The sequence below is a fragment of the Paroedura picta genome, chromosome 2 (assembly GCF_049243985.1).
Source record: "Paroedura picta isolate Pp20150507F chromosome 2, Ppicta_v3.0, whole genome shotgun sequence".
Lineage (NCBI taxonomy): Eukaryota > Metazoa > Chordata > Lepidosauria > Squamata > Gekkonidae > Paroedura > Paroedura picta.
Genome location: NC_135370.1, coordinates 82,877,765 through 82,899,574, shown reverse-complemented (window position 1 = coordinate 82,899,574; position 21,810 = coordinate 82,877,765). Strand labels below are relative to the sequence as shown.

Below are 21,810 nucleotides of genomic sequence, written 5' to 3'. Positions count from 1 at the left end.
TTCATCTAATGGTATCTTAGATTCCATACTAGGGATGCACTGCTTTCCTAAATCTGATGAGAAAAGACTGTCCCACTCCTACCACTGTAGATAGGAAAATTGGTTCACTTTCCTGAATTTCCATTCTCTGTGATGTATAGGTGGGACAGCCTCCTCCATTTTGTTTATATACACAACTATTTGAGGGACTGAGAACCTCAAAGTGGCTTCTGCATCTTTTAAGTCTGGTGGGATGGCCTGCTTCTTACCTTCTTGTGTTTTGCAATTATATTTTCCCCCTCAAGATTGTGGAATGTTCTCTTTGTGTTACTAGAGTTTTAAGGATTTACAGATGCTGTTTTGGGATTGTCAGGGAAACCTTTCCATGAGGTCATCAAAGAAGTGTGGCCCAGACTTCAGCCATAAGAGTTGCTAGCCCTTGAGAAGACAATTCTCAACCCTATACCACCAAGAATGGAAACTCATGGTAAGGGAACAAATTTTCATTTCCTGCCCCAATTAAATTAAGCAATCAGATTTAACTAGGATAAACTGCTAAGTATTCATTCTTACGAAAGAGAGGGGGTATCAGTGATTCATATAGTGGTTCAAGAAAACTGGAATACTCTAAATCTGTACTTCTGTTTTTCTCCCTTAAACCAAAATTATTATTATTATTATTATTATTATTATTATTATTATTATTATTATTATTATTATTATTATTTAGACATATCCTGCTGCCTTTAGAGACTCATGGCGGTTTACAACATTAAAAAACATTAAATTCCCATTAAAAAACCTCCAATCCCAAATATTGGTGGCCTAAAATCCCTCCCTCAAGCAGACCTCCCAGTAGGTAGGGGGGTGTAGATATAAGACAACTGAGCCTGAGGAAGGGCCATGATAACCCCAGCACTAGCACTGATCTCAACCAAAGACCTTGTAGAAGAGCTCCTTTTTATGGCCCCTGCGGAAATGTGATAGCTCTGTCAGGGTCCACAGCTCTTCCAGCAGTTCATTCCTCCAGGTTGGGGCCAGGACTGAAAAAGCCCTAGCCCTAGTCGAGGCCAGGAGTGCTTCCTTAGGGCCAGGGATCTCCAAAAGATTTGCATACCCAGAGCAAAGTGTTCTGCGGGGGGCATAAGCAGGCAAGTAGTTCCTCAGATAGGCAGGGCCCAAGCTGCAGATGGCCTTGAAAGTCATAACCTTGAACTTGATCTGGGCCAAAACTGGTATCCAATGCAGCTGCCTCAGAACCGGCTGTATATGAGTCCTCCAAGGTGTGTTTGTGAGGACCCTAGCAGACACATTTTGTACCAGCTGGAGTTTCCAAGGGGAGGCCAGCATACATACAGCAAGTTACAGAAGTCTAGTATAGAGGTGACTGTCGCATGGATTACAGTAGCCAAGCAGTCTGGGGGCATGTAGGCCACTAGTAGCCTTGCCTGGCGCAGATGGAAAAATGCTGTGCGGGCTACTCCTGTCACCTGGGGCCTCCATAGACAGAGACGCATCCAGAATCATGCCCCTCACAGACCCTCTTTACCTTTAAAGCGTCTGTTCTTGTGGGCATATTGAGCTGTAGTAGGAAGGGGGAGAGATAAGGAAGTCACTCATCACTGATGGAATTCCGTCCAACAGTGAAAATGTTGAGGATACAAGCTATTCTGCTACTGTCTCTGTAGACTATAAATGCTGCATAGTATGGAGATGTATTTGAGCTGTACACGAACTTCCTTGAAGTCATCCCTGATTCTATGACAGGAAAGGGTGTCTATTATTTAATGGAATGATTAGGCTTGCCTTTATGCTGAAATGTGGATATCCCTTAGGGCAGTACTATACCTTAAGTAAATAATGAAGAATGAATCAAGGTACAATTATAGAAGCAACTAATTAATAATTGGTTAACTTATCTATACAGTTATGATCTCATTCTTCCTTATGATAGCTGGCTTGGGTAAATGTTTTGTGACCCACCTGAGGTTTTTAGGAGAAAATATTTTCTATACTCTTTATGAAAATAAGTACAAGGTAGCTTATATTTTCAGTTAAAACAATAAAACATATAAAAACAAAAACAGTATAAAAATCAATCAACATAAAAAAATGTTCTAGGTAAACTACCCAGAGCCGTATGGAAGGGAGGTATGAAAATCTAAATAAACAAATACGCTGTTTAAACAACTACAACATACAAATCTTGACATCTGACCAAATAAGGTAAAGAGGTAAGGTAAAATAATGAGTCCAAAACACTTTTCATTGACTTTATCTCCATGCAGTTAATATGCTTTGAAGACTCTGAAGCAGGGGTAGTCAAACTGCAGTCCTCCAGATGTCCATGGACATCTGGAGGGCCGCAGTTTGACTATCCCTGCTCTGAAGGAATGGAATTTTAACAGTGCAATTATACAAAGAATCACTGTAGTCCAATGAAACTGTTGTAACTATGCATAAGATTGCAGTCCTATAAAAATCCAGACAATTAAACCACAGTTGGGATTTCTTCCAGCCAATTAATTGATGCAGCAATTCCCTATTTCAATAATATTTGCCTTCCAAGTGTGGTACTGCATAGAATTAATGGCTTTTATCCTAAAAACACAAATGACAGGTGGCATATTTCCAAGCACCTCCTCCCCTTGACACTCCAAAGGCTTATTCCTAGACTTGTGGGACTAATATGAACAAAACAATTGCAGGGATGGGGCAGCAAGGAGGGGGAAGTATGTAAAATAACCCCCCTGTCTTTTGTTAATGCTGAAAACAGAATGTAGAGATACTGATGATGGAGACTGGAACTCCAATGTGCATGTGTAAAAATAGGAGGGAAAGATGAAAGGAATGGAATGGATTACCTCTCAGTGTACAAAATTATTAAGCAAGTTATTTATTAGGCCAACACCATCGTCTCCTACTTTCCAGAATTAAGGTCATGCTTTGGCCATGGAAGTATAGCCTACAAGATGCTGTTCGGACTTGATAAAGCTAATTGCCTTGAATATAGCTTCTCATATCATTTGTTGTGGAAGCCTTGACATTTAAATTTAAATTGAAGAGATCAAAATTATATTAAACTTTAAATTTTATATATTTAAACTTACTACATCAGTGCTATGTATACTTTGATAGCTGTCATCCAGTCCTGAAAATTAAAACAGAGTTGCACTTATAAGTAACTGTTGTTCACTTACGACTTCAGTGCAGGCATACATTGGGACTGTGCATGCACTGGCCTGCCACAGACTTTTTCTTAGGTATAAAAAAGATCTACTAGGAGGTGCACTGCTCCCTTGGGTATGGCCCATGTGCAGATTTCTTCCCCCTTTGGGCATCATATGTCCTTGGGTGGCATGTCACTTCCTCCTTAGTTTCCTATGCTGTCATGAACCCCACCTCTCTCTCTTTTTTTCTGGTGCTACCTCTGTAGCATGCTTGCCTGCATTGACTTCCTGTTTAGAGATCTGATGGCCTCAGTTTAGATCAGCCCAACAGATTATCTATCCTCCTCAAGAAATTTCTCTAGATATGGGAAAGAGGCTCTCCCATTAGAGAAGCCGATAGCTAGCCATAATAGCCTCTTAGTTAGCCACCCTGTAATTCAAGGCCACCAATGTATACAATTTTTTCTCCAAGATGTCCATCCATCTGCCTTCTCTGTCAGCTGGTGAGGAATGAGGTCCTGGATGCTGGTGGGCATGCATATCCACCACAATGAGCGATGATAGGGGTGGGTGAGTCAAGAGGAATTTGCAGGAATCTGTCTTACTGTATATATTTGCATATAAGCCGACCTACATATAAGCCTAGGCACCTAATTTGACCACAAAATCTGGGCAAACTTATTGACTCACATATAAGCCGAGGGTGGGAAAGGCAGCAGCTACTAGTGCTACTGAGCCAGTTTGGTGTAGTGGTTAGGAGTGCAGACTTCTAATCTGAATGTCAAGCGCTAAAAGAACTCACAACAAAACTTCTATAATAAGAAAGCTTTAATGGAAGTTTACTCTAGTCACTATAACTCAAGAAGTCAAATCTACCCCCACAATAGAATTGCAAGCCCTTTTCAATACAATTCTCCCGCCCAAAACTTGAATGTTCCCAAGGGGGGGGAGGTGCCCTCTTCCCCAGGTGCCATCCCAGGCATCCTGCCAGAGGTGCTACAATTCGCACGTCCTTGGACTGGCCGGTGCCTAGTGACAAGATACAATGTTGCTGTTACAAAAAGCAGAGCAAGCGGGCAGGGATCAAAGCACAAACAATTCAGAGAGGGCACTACAAAGCATGATAACATGGGAACAGAGAATAGGCTTGGGTTACATGGAAAGCCAGGAAAAAGAATAGTGAAATACAGACAAGATGGGGTAACCCCTGTTCATGGACAATTCATGGCAGAGAGCAGGCACTGATCCTGACACTGGCATGCCAGGTTCGATTCTGCGCTCCCCACATGCAGCCAGCTGGGTGACCTTGGGCTCGCCACGGCACTGATAAAACTGTTATGACCGAGCGGTGATATCAGGGCTCTCTCAGCCTCACCCACCTCACAGGATGTCTGTTGTGGGGAGGGGAAAGGGAAGGTGACTGTAAGCCGCTTTGAGCCTCCTTCAGGTAGAGAAAAGCGGCATATAAGAACCAACTCTTCTTCTTCTTCTTCTTCTTCTTCTTCTTCTTCTTCTTCTTCTTCTTCTTCTTCTTCTTCTTCTTCTTCTTCTTCTTCTTCTTAATTTACATTAATTGAGGCATCAGTAGGTTAAATGTTTTTGAATATTTATTTCAAAGAAAAACAGTAAACTAGCTCTGTAAGTGCAAAAGAAGGTCAACAAGAATGTCCAGCCTTCCCCCCCCAACAAATACAGAAAAGTCAAGATGAATAGCTGCTGGTTTTTGTACCCCGCTTTTCACTAACCAAAGGAGTCTCAAAATGGCTTACAATCACCTTCCCTTCCTCTCTTGATGCCAGACATCCTGAGAGAGCTCTGACAGATCTGCTCTGTGAGAACAGCTCTGGCAGGAGAACTAAACAGTTCCCCCCAGGCCAGAAAACCAGAGCAGAACAACAGTACCCAAAGTTGGCAACCTACTACAGCAAGTACAACAGCTACCAAACTGGGAGAATGGACAACTCTAACTACAATTACAGTGCCCCCCTAGAACAAAACACTGAAATAAAGAACTATAAATCTGAACACTGAAAGAAAGAACTGTAAAAATCAACTTTTAAAAGAAACACAACCCCAAGAAGAAAAAGCAAACAATGCTGCCCTTCGGATAAAAGAAGCACTAGGAGAAAGAAACCCCAAAGCACCCCCAAAACCCACCCCATCCCAGCCCCAGAAACCAAAAGAATAGTTTGGAAGAAGTGATTAGGAAGAGAAGAAAAGAAAAGATTAGAGTCCCTCAGTCAAACCGTTGATGTCCTACAAGCTGCCAGAGCAAGAAGCTCAGCTTGCAAACACATTTGCAAAAGGCAATGCAACGAGTGGCTGGCTGCATTCTACAACCAGAGAAGGCTGTTATTTCAATTACCCTATATACCCACGTATAAGCTGAGGAGGGCGTTTTCAATGTGAAAAGGAGTGCTGAAAAACCCGGCTTATACATGAATATATATGGTAATCTAATAGAGCTTCTCAGTCTTTTGTGGTGTTGCTTGCATAGACTCCAGTCATTTCCAGATTGAGATCATCTGATCAGACAGTCCCTCCAAAACTGGAAACACTACAGAACCCATCAAATCTGTGTGGAGGCAGCTGAAGATTCAATCCTTTGGTCTACTATCAGATGTGGAGAAATCAATTTCAAGAGCTCTAGCAATTCTGAGCATTTACTCACTGTCAAGTCTCAAATCTTTACTAGGAGAAACTGGGGTGGGGTCCCCCCGACCTCATCCAGTTAAAGTTCTGAAATGCTCTCAGAGCTGTAACAGGAAACCATAGAAGCTGCATCTGACCAGTCCTGAAACTGAGGATCAAACTGGTGTAAGTCCTCCGAGTCCAACATCAGTTCTGGGTCATTGAAACTCAAAAGTTGGCATTCTCCCACTCCCTCTGATTGAGCTGGTGAGAGGCAATACTCTGAGCAACCCTCAGATTGTCAAGCAAGGGGAGGTCTCGACTGAGTCAATACTAGCTGACCTGCTGGAATGGAAGGTTGCATGTCTCCTTCCTCAAGATCTGAGAAAGAACCAAACATGGATGAGACTAAGCAATGGAATATGGAAGGTCCTCATCTCAGATCTAACGACCTCCTTACTTCAGATTTAGGCATTTCCACTCTGGTAAGCTCCTTATGTTTCAATTTCTTATAGGCAGAGGATCAGATGCAGACTTAGTTGATTTTAAAGAGGAAGAATTCACTTCTCCTTTCCTTTCTTAAGCTCCTGAGGGTCATCTAGGAGGATTCACAGCTACTGTTGAAGCCATGCCTGTAGGAACTGACCAAACTAAGGCAGATCTGAAACATGCCTTCTTTGATGCCAGACCCAAGGTCCTGAGACTGGAAACCAACTTGGGAGGGAGGCTGAGAGTACTTTCTCCAATGGTGATGCCTTGAGGCAAATACCTGGCTTTGGGTGTGAAGCACTGAGAAACCTGACACACAACCACATTATGTGTCTCTCCAAGGCACAAGACACAGAGCTCATGCTTGTCACTACAGGTTATCTTAGTGCTGCCTTTGGCACATTTCTTTAAAAAAACATTAAAAACCATAGCCTCCCAGCCCAATTCTTTCTCCAAAAAGGGGGAGGAAAGTACCTCTAACCAACGTAGGTAACGATCCTCTAAATCACACAATGAACACAGTCCAAGCTCCAAGCTAACAGCAAAGAAAAACATGCCCACACTTTGTGACAGCAAAAGACGACTGAGGGGAAAGGGGTGCACCACCCAAGGACACATGACACCCAAAGCAGGAATAAATTGGTGCCTGTGCCGGACCTGAGGGCACAACACCCCCCCTAATGGCGCTTTTTTATAGCTAGGAAAAAATATGTCTACAGCAGGCCTGCATGTGCACAGTCCCAAGTGGGGCTGCACATGAAGATGGAAGATGAATTTTTATTTCTCCAGAGCACAAGGAATTGCATGACATTTACAACATTACAGCTTCCGCCCATAAGTCCTGTTCAGCAGAACATGTATATTTCAAAGGTTCAGTTCAGATGTCAACCAGCTGAAGTCTGGCTGCCAAGAGACAGGATTAATCAAGCACACACCCACACACACACAGAAGGCAGAAGATTTCAGCAAACTCAATTTTTCCATAACATCTCAAAGCATGCACTTTAAATGAGTTTTGTTTCTTTCCCAGTAATCAGGATTCTTACCTTTGACTTTGGTTAAAAATCCCAGCTAATAGGAAATAAGCAAATCTCAACTGGTAAGGTATGTACATTCAGACACCACAGCAAACTGGTTAAAGATTTCAGTCTTCCATTTCTAGGAGGTGCACTGCATAATGGCTGGACTTTATGAGCGTGAAGGAGTGCACTGTTAATTGTTTTTGTGTCTTTCATGAAAATGCTACAGTTTATTAATTATAGTGGAATGCTGCAGAAAAGTTCTTGATGCTACTTTACAAACTGTTGAATATGCATGGTATCTAACAATTTTGTGTGTTTTCACTACCTACCAAATATATGTATGCAGTACTGTACCTTCCAACTCTGAATTTTTCACTCCAGCAAGCAGAATAATTTTGTGTTTCAAAATGTTCAGCCTACCCATAAAAGTCATATACTTTTCTTATTCATTTTACTACTACAATATTTTGGAAGTCCATCAGTTGCAAACACCTGAACATTGCAGCCTACACATTCAGTGGTTTCACTGCAACTGATTTCAAGGACCTTTGTTAAAATAAAGGACTGGAGACTAGGCATTGGCATGAATCAGCTGACAAACTAAAGTTTATCACAAACTTGTTTGCAAACTGAAGAACCATCACCACTTCCATTGATTGTTGTGCAGTTTGTGACTTTCACAAAAAAGCTGACCAGCAGGGAGCTCCCCATTGCTCAGTTGTTTGGTTTAAATCAGTGGTTCCCAACCTTTTTATCACTGGGGACCGGTCAATGCTTGGCAATTTTACTGAGGCCTGGGGGGAGGGGTAGTCTTTTGTCGAAGGATGTCGCCACTGCCTAAGCCCCTGATCCACTTGTGTTCCCACTGGCACCCCTGATTTCCCGCCGCCCGCTGGGGGATGCAGTAAGCAGCAGCTGTGCAATGCCACACCAAGGGGGAGCCCCAGCCATGGCGGCCGCTGGAGAGGACCAAAGGTGAGCCGGCGGCAGAGTGGCAGGGCATCCCCAGAGGCAGCAGGAGTACTAGGAGGAGCCGCAGCCCGGTACCGACTGATCTACGGACCGGTCCCGGTCCCGGTCCCCGGACCGGGGGTTGGGAACCACTGGTTTAAAAGGAGAATGCCACTCAGCTGTTTGAAACCTCCTGCTTTCTGCTCTGGGAAAGACAAAAGGAAATGTTTCTTTATACAAGTAATTATAATATGGAATTTGCTGCCTGAGGATGTGGTGATGGCCACAGGTATAGACAGCTTTAAAAGGGAATTAGATTCATGAAGGTTAAATTTATCAGTGGCTATTAGGCATGGCTACTAAAGGGAACATTTACATTAAGAGCCAGTAAACCTCCGAATGCCAGTGTCAGGATTCAACATCAGGGAAAACCCTCAGGCTCTATGTCCTGTTGTTGGTCCTCCAGAATACATGTCCATGAATACCATCGCTCCTATTTAAAAAGATTATCAAGATCTGGGGAGGAAGCTCAAGCAAATGGGGGCACAAGTGTTATTCTCTTAAATCTTGCCTGTCAAGGGAAGAGGAATGCATCGGGAGAGGAAGATAATGGAGGTGAATCAGTGGCTGCGTAGTTGGTGCTGGCAGGAGAGATTTGGTTTCTGGGACCATGGGATAGGCTTTCTTGAGGAAGTCCTACTAGCACCTGATGGACTGCACTTATCGAAGCTGGCGAAGAATGTGTTTGGTAGGAACCGGTGGAGATTCATCAGGAGAGCTTTAAACTAAAGCCACAAGGGGAAGGAGATGATCAACATAGGGAGTGTAAGGAAGGAGACCGATCGGGGGCAGCCCAACCAGCAAGGCCAGCTCATAGGGAACCAAAAGTAAAAGGATTCAGATGTCTTTATACTAACACCTGAAGCATGGGCAATAAGAAGAAAGAGCTGGAACTTCTCATGCTGATGGAAAGGTATGATCTAGTAGGCATCACAGAAACTAGGTGGAATGATTCTCATGACTGGAATGTAATAGTGGATGGATATGAACTGTTCAGAAAAAACAGAATAGATCGAAGAGGTGGAGGAGTGGCACTGTATGTGAGGAAAGGGCTTACCTGTCAGGAAATTCTAGTGAAGGAGAGTATATCTACAGTGGAAATCATCTGGGTGAAAATAAGCGAGGGAAATACAAACTGTGTGGTGGTTGGTGTCTGCTACCGACCGCCTGACCAACGAGAGGATGTAGATGCTGCACTTTGTGAGCAGCTTGAGAAAATATCCAAGTGGCAGGACCTTGTCATCATGGGTGACTTCAATTTCCCAGATGTGTGCTGGGAAACAAACTCTGCGAAGCGTCCTCAGTCATGCAACTTTCTGACCAGCCTGGCTGACAATTTCATTTATCAAATGGTAGATGAACCCACAAGAGGTTCAGCCATACTGGACTTAATATTGACCAACAGGCAAGAGTTGTTGGATGAGGTGAAGGAGGTGGGGACCCTAGGGGGAGGTGACCATGTCCTCATAGAATTCCTTTTGAGATGGCAAGGAAGCTTGTAGCCTGACGTGGATGTTGGATTTTCGTAGGGCAAACTTTAATAAACTCAGAGACATGATGAGTGTCATACCATGGACGAGAATGCTGGAAGGGAAGGGAGCATGTGAAGGGTAGGCGCTACTCAAACAAGAGCTATTGCATGCTCAATCAATGACTATCCCAGAAAGAAGAAAACACTGCAGGAGCTCTAAGAAGCCTATTTGGATGAACAGAGAACTTCAAGAGGAACTAAGAAAGAAAAGGAAAATGTTCAGGAAATGGAGGGAAGGACAGAGCTCTAAACAAGAGTACCTACAGGTTATAAGGCACTGTAGGACAATCATCAGAAAGGCCAAAGCTGAGAGTGAGCTAAAATTGGCCAGGGAAGCCCATTGCAACAAGAAAAGATTTTTTCAGTTATGTGAGGAGCAAATGTAAAGTAAAGGAGGTAATAGGCCCACTGTTGGGTGCGGATGGACAAACTCTAACGGAAGATGCAGAGAAAGCAGAAAGGCTTAGCGCCTATTTTACATCTGTTTTTCCCCACAGGTCAAAGGGTTTAGGCACATCTAGAGATGGCAGTAGCCAAAGGATAGTGTCTGGGTGGCAGGTTGACATGGATAGAGAAGTTGTCAAGAGGCATTTAGCTGCACTGGATGAGTTCAAATCCCCTGGGCCGGATGAAATGCACCCGAGAGTGCTCAAAGAACTTTCCGGAGAACTTGCAGAACCCTTGTCCATAATCTTCGGAACCTCTTTAAGGACTGGAGATGTCCTGGAAGTCTGGAAGAGAGCAAATGCTATTACAATCTTCAAAAAAGGGAGGGAGGATGACCCTGGAAACTACAGACCAGTGAGTCTGACCTCTGTTGTGGGGAAGATAATGGAGCAGATATTAAAGGGAGCAATATGCAAACATCTGGAGGACAAATTGGTGATCCAAGGAAGTCAGCATGGATTTGTCTCCAACAGGTCCTGTCAGACCAACCTGGTTTCCTTTTTTGATCAAGTAACAGGTTTGCTAGATCGTGGAGATTCGGTTGATGTCGTTTACTTGGATTTTAGTAAAGCTTTTGATAAGGTTCCCCATGATGTTCTGATGGATAAATTGAAGGACTGCAATCTGGATTTTCAGATAGTTAGGTGGATAGGGAATTGGTTAGAGAACCGCACTCAAAGAGTTGTTGTCAATGGTGTTTCATCAGAGTGGAGGGAGGTGAGTAGCGGGGTACCTCAGGGCTCGGGGCTCGGCCCGGTACTTTTTAACATATTTATTAATGATCTAGATAAGTGGGTGGAGGAACTACTCATCAAGTTTGCAGATGACACCAAATTGGGAGGGCTGGCAAATACTCCGGAAGATAGAGACAGAGTTCAACGAGATCTGAACACAATGGAAAAATGGGCAAATGAGAACAAGATGCAATTTAATAAAGATAAGTGTAAAGTTCTGCATCTGGGTCAGAAAAATGAAAAGCATGCCTACTGGATGGGGGATACGCTTCTAGATAACACTGTGTGTGAACGAGACCTTGGGGTACTTGCGGATTGTAAACTAAACATGGGCAGGCAGTGTGATGCAGCGGTAAAAAAGGCAAATGCCATTTTGGGCTGTATCAACAGGGGCATCACATCAAAATCACAAGATGTCATAGTCCCATTGTATACAGCACTGGTCAGGCCACACCTGGAGTACTGTGTGCAGTTCTGGAGGCCTCACTTCATGAAGGACATAGATAAAATTGAAAGGGTACAGAGGAGAGCGACGAAGATGATCTGGGCCCAAGGGACCAAGCCCTATGAAGATAGGTTGAGGGACTTGGGAATGTTCAGCCTGGATAAAAGGAGGTTGAGAGGGGACATAATAGCCCTCTTTATTTGAAAGGTTGTCACTTGGAGGAGGGCAGGATGCTGTTTCCGTTGGTTGCAGAGGAGAGGACACCCAGTAATGGGTTTAAACTACAAGTACAACGATATAGGCTAGATATCAGGAAAAAAAATTTCACAGTCAGAGTAGTTCAGCAGTGGAATAGGCTGCCTAAGGAGGTGGTGAGCTGGCAGTCTTCAAGCAAAGGTTGGATACACACTTTTATTGGATGCTTTAGGATGCTTTGGTCTGATCCTGCATTGAACAGGGGGTTGGACTAGATGGCCTATATGGCCCCTTCCAACTCTTTAGGATGGTTCTATGATTCTATGATTCTATGATTCTATGAATAACTGGTTGGCCATTGTGTGAGACAGGAACCTGGACTAGATGGACCAGTGGTCTGATCCAGCAGGGTTCTTCTTATGTTCTTAAAAATGGAACTAGACATCAACAAAACTGGAGGACATGGGTGATGGAAATAGTTTCCATCTCCCATTCTACCCCAAACCTTGCTGCTCTCCAATGGTTAAAGATATATTCCAGCTGACCAGAAATGACTGGGCTGGAAGAAAAATGCTGAAATAAATTGAATGCTGTGAAGTAAGCAGCTGGGGGAGGGGGTAGTTTCCATTGCCTGTGTGTGTAATTCTTGTAAAATAAACAGGTCCCCTCCATCTTCACTCTAGGACACCTTAAAAGGATGGATAACTTGTGTACCAGTTCACAGCTGCCTGGCCCATGATACAAGTGAGAATTTTCATTGCCTAAACAAAAGAGCCAGAAATTTGGGAGGAAGAATTGTCTGGGTAAGGAGACCAATCAAAAATGTGTTTCCCGTTTAAATGAATGGAAGTATTGAAATAAATAGAAATATTTCCTAACAATAATAATTCTAATTCTGATAGTAAAGTATCTGAAGTTTTTAAAATATCAAAGCTTTATGAGGAATTGCTGAGGAACTTGGGAATAGTCAGCCTGGAGAAGAGGAAGTTGAGAGGGGGCATGATTGCCCTCTTTAAGTATTTGAAAGGTTGTCACTTGGAGGAGGGCAGGGAATGGTTCCTGTTGGCACTAGAGGATAGGACCCACAATAATGACTTTATACTATATATAGAATGCTACTGGTTAGATATCAGGGGGGGGGGGAATTCAGCAGTGGAATAGGTTGCTTAAGGAGGTGTTGAGCTCTGGCAGTCTTTGAGCAGTGGCTGGACAGATACTTTTCATGTATTCTTCAGGCTGATTTTCTTTTTTTCCCCTGTTGTCTAGTTCTGCATTGTACCAAGCTTTTGCGATCCTGACACTTCCTACCACCAGGACCGCTCTTAAAAAACAACAACCCTACTTTAAACAAACATCAGAAGCCTCTCCTCTTAATGATACAGACAAGTATGTTTGACAATTAGATATGTCAGCACTAGGAGAAAAAAAGTACCCTCTGCAATCTGCAGAAGGGGGACCAAAGTCATATGGAATTGTATTCAGATCCCAAAAAGGATTTGACATGACATCTGCATGGTAAAATCTCATGTTGATAATTGTCGCAGTTATGATCTGTAGAACAGTTGATAAGTAAAGAAGGGTAAGTGAGGAAGGTAGACAGCAATATAATTTTTCTGTGGCATAATTCTAATATTTTCCTTCTATGCTGTTGACTAGAAATGTACATTTTTTTTGGAATTCTATAGTACAGGCTTGCACACTTTCTCTTACCTCGCCTCCGAGATCCTGTATGAACCTGACAAATACTTGCTAATTTTCCGGTTTCCTTCCTCCTCATTGGCTCAACTGTTCGTACAATAAATAGTTTTGATATTGCTGCAGTACCCTGTACCTAGAAAATTACCACAGTAACAATTACTCACAATATTTCATTCTGCTACAGCTAATGCAGAAGCTCCATACCAACTAATGATTTAACTGTACCATAATAGAAGTAAATCGGTTTCTCACTATTGGAGAACTTTGTTGGCCACTGTACTAATTTATTTGCCAGCAGAAGATGAGGCATATTGGGAATTACATGGAATACTTAAAAAAGATATCTTTTCCTACATGACAGTCATATCTTTATACAGACTGTAGTTGAACCACAAATGTTAAAATGCTCATTTTTTAAACACAGAGAACACTAGCAGACAACAAAAATACATCAATTTTATAAATTTTTCAATTTTCCCATATTTCCCTAAATCCCTTTTTGGAGATATGTGAATACCATAGACTGGAGTAAGGAAGGTATGTAATAGGCCTATTGTTCTGAGTGATGAGGTAAGGATTTGCAACATCTGTTAGTTTTAATCAACTGGTTAGAATTATTGGAGATGATTACTAGTTACTTGCCCCCAGAATTCCATCAATAGTGAGACTGGAAGCAGCATGTTGATAGAAGTGAACTACTTTCTGAGTCTTCAATTAATCTATTCTACGGGAGGTGATATTTTGGTAGTGCAGTTCCAAGGGTTCTTAAATGACACATATGACCTTGACCCCTTTAAACTGGCTTCAGGACTGCATTTGCAATCTCTCAGTGACCTTTGACATACTTGACCACTCTATTCTTATTCCTTTGTTGGTTTTCTTCTTTTTATCTGGTCAGCCACAAAGAATCTCTAGTACAGAAGCAGAATCAACTCAATGATGTTTTTTCCCTGTGGAGTGCCACAAGGTTCTATTTTCTCATCCATGCTCTTAAATATGAGACTGCTGCTGAATGAGATTGCCTGGGGCTTCTGGATTTGTTGTCACCAATATGCATTAGGAACCCAGCTCTATATTTCATTATCCAAGCCTCCAAATACATCTGTCATAAATTCATAATATTTTAAACTGCTTTTACTCTATTTCTACAAAAATTTTATTGACTGTATTCTATGTTTGGTTGTGCACCACCCTGAGCTGGCCTTGCTTGGGAGGGCAGTATAAAATAACAAAAATAAATAATAAATAACAAAAAATTAAAAAATATGTCTCAGCTCTGAACCAGTGCTTTGAAGCTTTGGTCAGGAGGCTGAGACCCTTCCATCATCTGTACCTTGTCATGGATAAAGTCCATTATTCAGGAGAACAGTTGCTGGACTGAACCAAAAAGATCATAGATGATGTTTCAGGACACCAAAAACAAAGCTATTCTAGCCTAAGCTAAACATGCCAAAAGGGAGTTTAGAGATCCAGAATAAGGTGTATTATTAGAAGATGATTTTGTAAACTTATAAATATGGGAAGCTGAACTGATTAGGCACTTAGTCTTAGAAGGGGCCTCTTGTGATCTGCTTATATTTGGATAAGATGTTTTTATAGACTTGCTGTCCTTTAATTATATATGTAGCAGTAATGGATGGCATAATTTTCTGTTGTGTTAGTCAGTGTTAAATAGTTGAATGAAATCTTTGTGCTTTAGCAAAAGATTAAAATGAAAGGAAAGATTTGCTAATAGTATAACTGATGTACTCTATCCTCAACCCAAGATGTTATTGAGGTGTACCTCTTGCCAGAAATTAAACAAATTGATTTAGGAAAGCTAACGAGATGTCTAGATTTTCTGAGCAGAGTAATCCAGAACAAATTGGCTAGTCTGCCTCCTGGGTGAGTCTTTGACCTATTTGCATATATGTTAGAACTCGTTGGGTGACCTCCTAAAAATCTCTTAATTCCCATTCTCATGGGGATATTTGACTTGGGAAATCTTCTGTCTGTATAACACTTGGAAGCTGCCCTCACAGAGGGATAGAATCATCTTTTTGAAGTTGTAAACAGAGATTGAGGTGAAAGTGGAGAATTTACCTTCACTGATGCAAACAGAGTGAACGCACCAACATTGGAATGGCATGTGACAGATGCAGATGATGCCACTGCAGAAATTCTCCCTGTTACAGAAGGCATCTAAACTCAGATGCTAGTAGGCAGGCCTGAAGCTCAAAGGAGAATCCAAAGACACGATCCAGTTGCAACATTTAATGCAGATTAAAGCACTCCTCAGAGAAGATTATATGCCCCCTATGGAAGATGAGATGATGTGGCAGACAATGCCAAACTACCCCAATTGTCTTGAAAACCCGATCAGGTCACCATAAGTCAACTGTGACTTGATGATTTAAAAAAAAAATCCAAAGAGTGGTGTGAAATATACCAGTGGATCCTTGGTATATAGCTTTATTAATGAATAGACACATACAGATGGTGGAGGCTATCCAGCCAATTAATTCATCTTTTATTATGCAGCAACAATCAGAATTATGGAATAAAACTGTGGCAGCTTTGTATCAGACAGCTCATGGCACAGCAGGGGTGGCTAGTTTATGCAAAATCATTATTGAGCTAGTCACAACATTTGGCATGTTTACTGCTTTCTGGATGGGAATGAGGCTTGAGCAAAATTTTATCACCCTTTGATTAGTTCTCTAGGTGAATATTAGAGGTTGAATTGCTGTCCTCAAAACAGAAATCTGAGAGGGATGATCAATGACATAACACATAGGTGAATGTGAGAATATTGTCTCAGACACTTGTCAGATTTGGAGCTGGGTTCCCTTAGGACATCCCATATGCCTCAAGATAGAAAAAATGGCATGCAACCTAAGCCCCTCAAAAAGAAAGCAAGACCAAATCTGAAAGGATACTTGAGATATTTACAGAAGATATTTGAGAGGTGGACTCCAAAATCAAATGGCCAAGGTCAAAGATATGACAAATTATAATGCTCATTCAGAGCATTCTAAGCAGAGATACTACTTTAGACTACAGATTTGAAAGCAAGATTGATATTAGGAAGGAAACTAGCATCACGCTCCAGCATCATCCAAAATATCATCCTTCCAAGCAGGACAATTGTGAGTGGGAACAGCTAAAGGGGCTGCAAAACCTCACCCGTCAAAGGCTCCAAATGAGAACAAAGGAAAGCCAAAGGCAATAAGTGAAAAAAGTAGCACCAGTGTATGCAGCAGAAGCAAATGGCACCTATCCCCCAAGTAATATTTTATTTATTTATTAGAAGATTTTGTTGTGAGTATAATGGCAAAGTTTATCTGGGATTAATAGACACTGAAGCAGCAGTGAGTTGTGAGAAATCCATTATGTTACAGGCAACAGTGACACAAGATCTCTATCTAAACTATGTTCATGACCCAAGCTACTTAATTAAAAATGATTTTTCAAAAGTTTTGATGAAGCTTTCCCACTGCTCCATCAACAAGTGATTTTTTTTTGTACCTCCTACATTGGCATCAGAATTGTGACCACCGCCGCTATATGTTATATGTAACTTTTAATTGGGGTTTTTATGGGGATTTTATTGTGTTTTAACTGTTTATGTTGTAAACCGCCCTGAGACCTATTGGGAGAAGGGCAGTCTAAAAATTAAATAATAATAATAATAATAATAATAATAATAATAATAATAATAATAATAATAATAATAATAATAATAATAATAATAATCAAAGATTTTTGGGCACAGAAATATGGGAAAGCTAATTTACTCTTTGAAAGCTTCTAACCAAATACTCTTTTCCTTCCACTCTTTTTAAAAAAAGTATATTTGTGTTCCTTGCAGATTCCAGCTTTAAAAATCTCCTTACCTGGTGACAGGTTTTAGGTAAAATGTATGGTGCACAAAAAAGCTGTAGTAGTTGACAGTCTTGTACAGTTCCATGTACAAGAAGGACATATTCCATGGTCCCATCATAAATGTCATGCTTGGTGTGATTAGGTACATCTAGTACATACAAGTTAGGAAGCTGACCACACATTTTGTACGACCAGTCCTGGAATACATAACCACAGAAAATGATTTATATACACAATTATAATTAATAAGATATAATTGAGGATTTACCATGTGTAAAATCATCCTTGTATAGAAATCCCAACGTTGAAATGTTATCTAGTTGTGTTATATTCACTGTGGTGTTGGTGGATGGGAGGGAAGGAGGGAGGGAGGGAATCTTGGAATGCCAGACGGAGGTTGCTGTCAGTGGAGAGTACTCATCTTCATACATCTTACCCACATTCTCTTCAATCAGCAGACCTAACTGACTCCAAGAAACTGTATTCCCAGGGACAAAGGACAAGGGATCCATGCAGACGGGGAGGCTGCAAAAGGGAAGGGGAAAAGGATGAAATCACCCTTTCAGCTTCTTTTGGACCCATGTTACAACTTCACTGATAGAAGAGGAAGGGACAGTCTGTGAGTCAAACTTTATTACAGTCATTCAAACCAAGTTATATATACACAGAATCATAAGAAACCAAATCAGTATGGTCATTAAATGTAATACAATTAAAACAAATCCTTATCCATTGTTGTTCCTCTATATATTTGTGAAACACCCTAGGGGGTGGATTGTGTCCGGCTGTCCAAGTTGGAATAGGGCCAAACAGGGTGCAGCCAGCTTTGCCCTGATTGGCCCTGCCCCTGCAGCTCCCACCCTCCATCCCTGGACTCCTGCCTCTTTGCTCTCAGACGCCTCAGTGCCTGGAGCCAGCAGTAGGTAAGGGGGGAGGGCCCTGGGCAAAGGGTTGCAGTGGAAGGCCTGCTAAGGAGGGCCTCTTGGTTTGCTGGGCTGGGCCTGCTAATGAGTACCTCCCGCCTGCTAACTGCCTGCTAAAGAGCTCTGTCCCAGGCCTGCTAACGAGCTGCCCAGCTTCTTCCCACCCCACTTGATCTGGCTGCGAGCTGCCACCCAAAGCTGCCTTAACCTGCCTGGCCAGTGGCCAGGGGAGGGAACCCTTTCAAGGCCCGTTCTTAGGAACAGGCTTTGCAGCTAGTCTTAAATAATAACACTTAAAACTAGATTTTTATGGCAGTAGCACAAAACTTAGCCAGCTAAATTGTCACTGGGGGGGGGGGGGTCTCATTGCTTAGTAGACTCTTCACTTAATCTGCATCCTGATGTTCTGGAAATATTTTTGAGTAGTGGTTCAATCAAATTGCCATGAATGTCTGCATAAGCAGGGCAATGGAACAATATAGGTTCTCTTGTTTCAATTTGGACACTCCCACAATAACACTGTCTCAGTGTGAGGGGGATATTCTTATAGAGACCTTCTACTAGAGCTGAGAGTAAGACTGAGTATCTTGCAAGGGTAAATGCCCTTCTTTGTTTATTAATTACTAACTGAGACAGATAAGGGGCAGGGGCTAGAACATAGAGTTGTCCGCCACTTTTGTGCTCCCTTGTGGGGTACTGAAAGGGCTGATACCCTCCCCCATGCTTTTCAACATCTATATGCACCCTCTGGCACAGCTGGTCTGGAGTTTTGGACTGGGTTGTCATCTGCATGCTGATGACACCCAGCACTATCTCCTCATGGATGGCCAGCCAAACTCCACCCCACCCACCTCCCGGAAACATTCGCCAGCTGTCTGGAAACAGTGTGGCTTAGAAAAAGTCTCCTGAAACTCAGCCCCTCCAAGACAGAGATCCCCTGGGTGGGTAGAAGCGGATGGGATCATGAAGCACGCCTCCCCTGCCTGGATCGGGTGCAGCTTGTTGCTGTACCTGTGGCCAGGAATTTGGGGGTGATATTTGATGCCTCCCTAACTATGGAGGCTCACATCACAAAAGTAGCCTAAGTGACATTTTCCCATCTACGCCAAGCTCGACTAGTAGTGCCCTACCTGTCCTCAGTCCACCTGGCCATGGTGACCCATGCAATGGTCACTTCCAGACTAGTGGGCCTCCCCTTATCTGTGACCTGAAAATTACAGCTGGTGCACAATGCAGCTGCTAGGGTCCTCACGATGTCATGTCCAGCCTACGCTGAGGCACCTGCATTGGTTGCCGATCAGCTTCCAGATTAGGTGCAAGGTTTCGGTACTTACCTTTAAGGCCATCTGCAGCCTGGGCCCCACTTATTTGAGGGACTGCTTGTCTTCTTATGCCCCTTACAGGGCTCTTTGGTCTGCGGGTAGGAATTTGCTGGTTATCCCTAGTTCTTGGGAGGTGCGCCTGGACTCGACCAGGGTCAGGGCCTTTTCGGTCCTGGCTCCAACCTGGTGGAATGAGCTCCTGGAAGAGCTAAGGGCCCTGATGAAGCTTTCTATGTTCCGCAGGGCCTTGGAAGAATGGGTTACTACATATAACATGTTCTTCAAGTGGTTGTCTGTGTAGTCACACTGTTGGGAACCTAAGTCTGCATAGGCTCTTCAAGGCCTCTGCAGGGAATTGCAGAGTTATAAATATCTTGAATGGTAGTGGTTAGGAGCATGGACTTCTAATCTGGCAATCCAGGTTTGATTCCCTGCTTCCCGCATGTAGCTAACTGGGTGACCTTGGGCTCGCCACAGCATTGATAAAGCTGTTCTGAACTAGCAGTAATATCAGGGCTCTTTCAGCCTTACCTACCTCACAGGGTGTCTGTTGTGATGAGAGGAAGGGGAAGGGGATTGTAAGCTACTATGAGATTCCTTTGGGTAGAGAAAATTTTGGTGTCCTTTACTGATCAGGGAGAACAGTCTCCTCCAATAGCTCTAGCAGGCTCTGAAGGTTTAGCTATAATGAATATGTCAGTACGGGCTGTCTTACTAGCAACTGATAATCAGTAATGTTTTGGTCACAAAGCAGGCAATGGTATCAAAGTCAAAGGCACCAGAATAACTGAGGGCTGAACAGCCATCAGTTCTAATAGACATACACACTCCCCAAGTATGGGAGCCTGCTTCATAAAATACAAACAATTCTGACAGAACAATGCCATAAAAAAAGATCTTTTGTGAATTGTATGCCCTGGATAGATAGGGATAGGAGAGGAATTTCAAGATAAAAATCTAAATCAATGGATGAGAAAAATCTAGACTAGATGGTGATTATATATGAAGTAATTCTCCTGCATTGAAGAAATCAAGTGGCAAGAAGCAAAGGGTGTCCAACTCATGCTTTCAACTAAACAAACAAATACAAAAAACACATACAATGACTTTCCAATGTGATATGGAACAAAAGACTCTTTGGGGAAAAATTAGTTAAAATATGGTGTTAAAAATATAATGAAACATTACCTCTCCCTGCCACACTATTTCTTATTAATCTAAGTCAAAAGTCCCACCAGAAAAGACATATCCTGAAATCCCTCTGGAGGAGCAGAATTTCAACATTAAAAATAACAGCTGAAAAAGCCATACCTCTGCTATGGCTGTTGCCCAGAGGAAGGCTACCTGGGCCCTGGTTGTTAAACGTGGAAGCTCACATATTCTGGACCCATGTCTTTTAAGGCTTTAAAAGTGGAAAAGAGCATCTTGTATTGAGCCCGGCAACGGATTGTAAATCAGTGTAGATTGAATAAGCAGAGTCGCCTGAAGCTCAACCCTACAAAGACGGAGGACCTATGGTTGGGTAGGAAGGGACCATGGGAGGAAGCGCGTCTGCCCACCCTGGATGGTATGCAGCTCTCACCAATGCACTCCGCCAGGAACCTGGGCGTGATCCTGGATGCTTCCCTTACAATGGAAGCCCAGGTCACAAAGATAGCGCGGCTGGCATTCTACCACCTCCGCCAAGCCAAGCTACTAGTGCCCTACCTGGACCCAGAACACCTAGCCACAGTGATCCATGCGACGGTTACCTCTAGCCTGGACTTCTGCAACTCGCTCTACGCATCTTTGATCCGGAAACTACAACTGGTACAGAATGCTGCGGCCAGGATTCTCACTAAAACATCATGGAGATCCCACATCCGGCCGGCACTCCAACAACTTGGCTGGCTTCCAGTTGAATTCCAGATTAAGCTTAAGATTCTGGCCATACGCGGTGTATCTGAGAGACCGCCTTCCTGCCTATACCCCCAAAAGAATCTTACGCTCTGCCACCTCCAACTGCTGCGGATCCCTGGCCCCACAGAAGCGTGTTGGACCTCAACAAGGGTCAGAGCCTTCTCGGTCCTGGCCCCCACCTGGTGGAACGAGCTCCCTGAGGAGATCAGAGCTCTGCCCGAACTTCCACAATTCCGCAGGGCCTGCAAGAGGGAGCTCTTCTACCAGGCATTTGCTTGAGGCCGACTGACTCAGAACACCTGCTGGTCCCCCCAGACGCCTGCCCATGACTCTCCCAAAGTTACTGTTAATTGTTATTATATTATAATTGTGGTTTTGTAATCTTTTGATGTTTTAAAAAGTTGTTTTGATGTTATAGTCTACATAATGTTTCATGTAAGTTATAATGTT

General features: G+C 42.9%; 1 protein-coding gene across 3 annotated transcripts in view; it reads right to left on the bottom strand.

The window, feature by feature from the left end:
* Window positions 1-21,810, bottom strand: part of LOC143829830 (solute carrier family 9 member C1-like) — a 188,666-nt gene that overhangs the window by 6,297 nt on the left and 160,559 nt on the right. For all 3 annotated transcript variants that reach the window (XM_077321296.1, XM_077321297.1, XM_077321298.1), the window contains 3 exons: window positions 17,228-17,413; window positions 13,365-13,485; window positions 3,090-3,130 (listed from right to left, as the gene is read on the bottom strand). In XM_077321296.1, coding sequence (XP_077177411.1) covers window positions 3,090-3,130; window positions 13,365-13,485; window positions 17,228-17,413 — 348 coding nt within the window. The remainder of the gene's footprint in view (window positions 1-3,089; window positions 3,131-13,364; window positions 13,486-17,227; window positions 17,414-21,810) is intronic.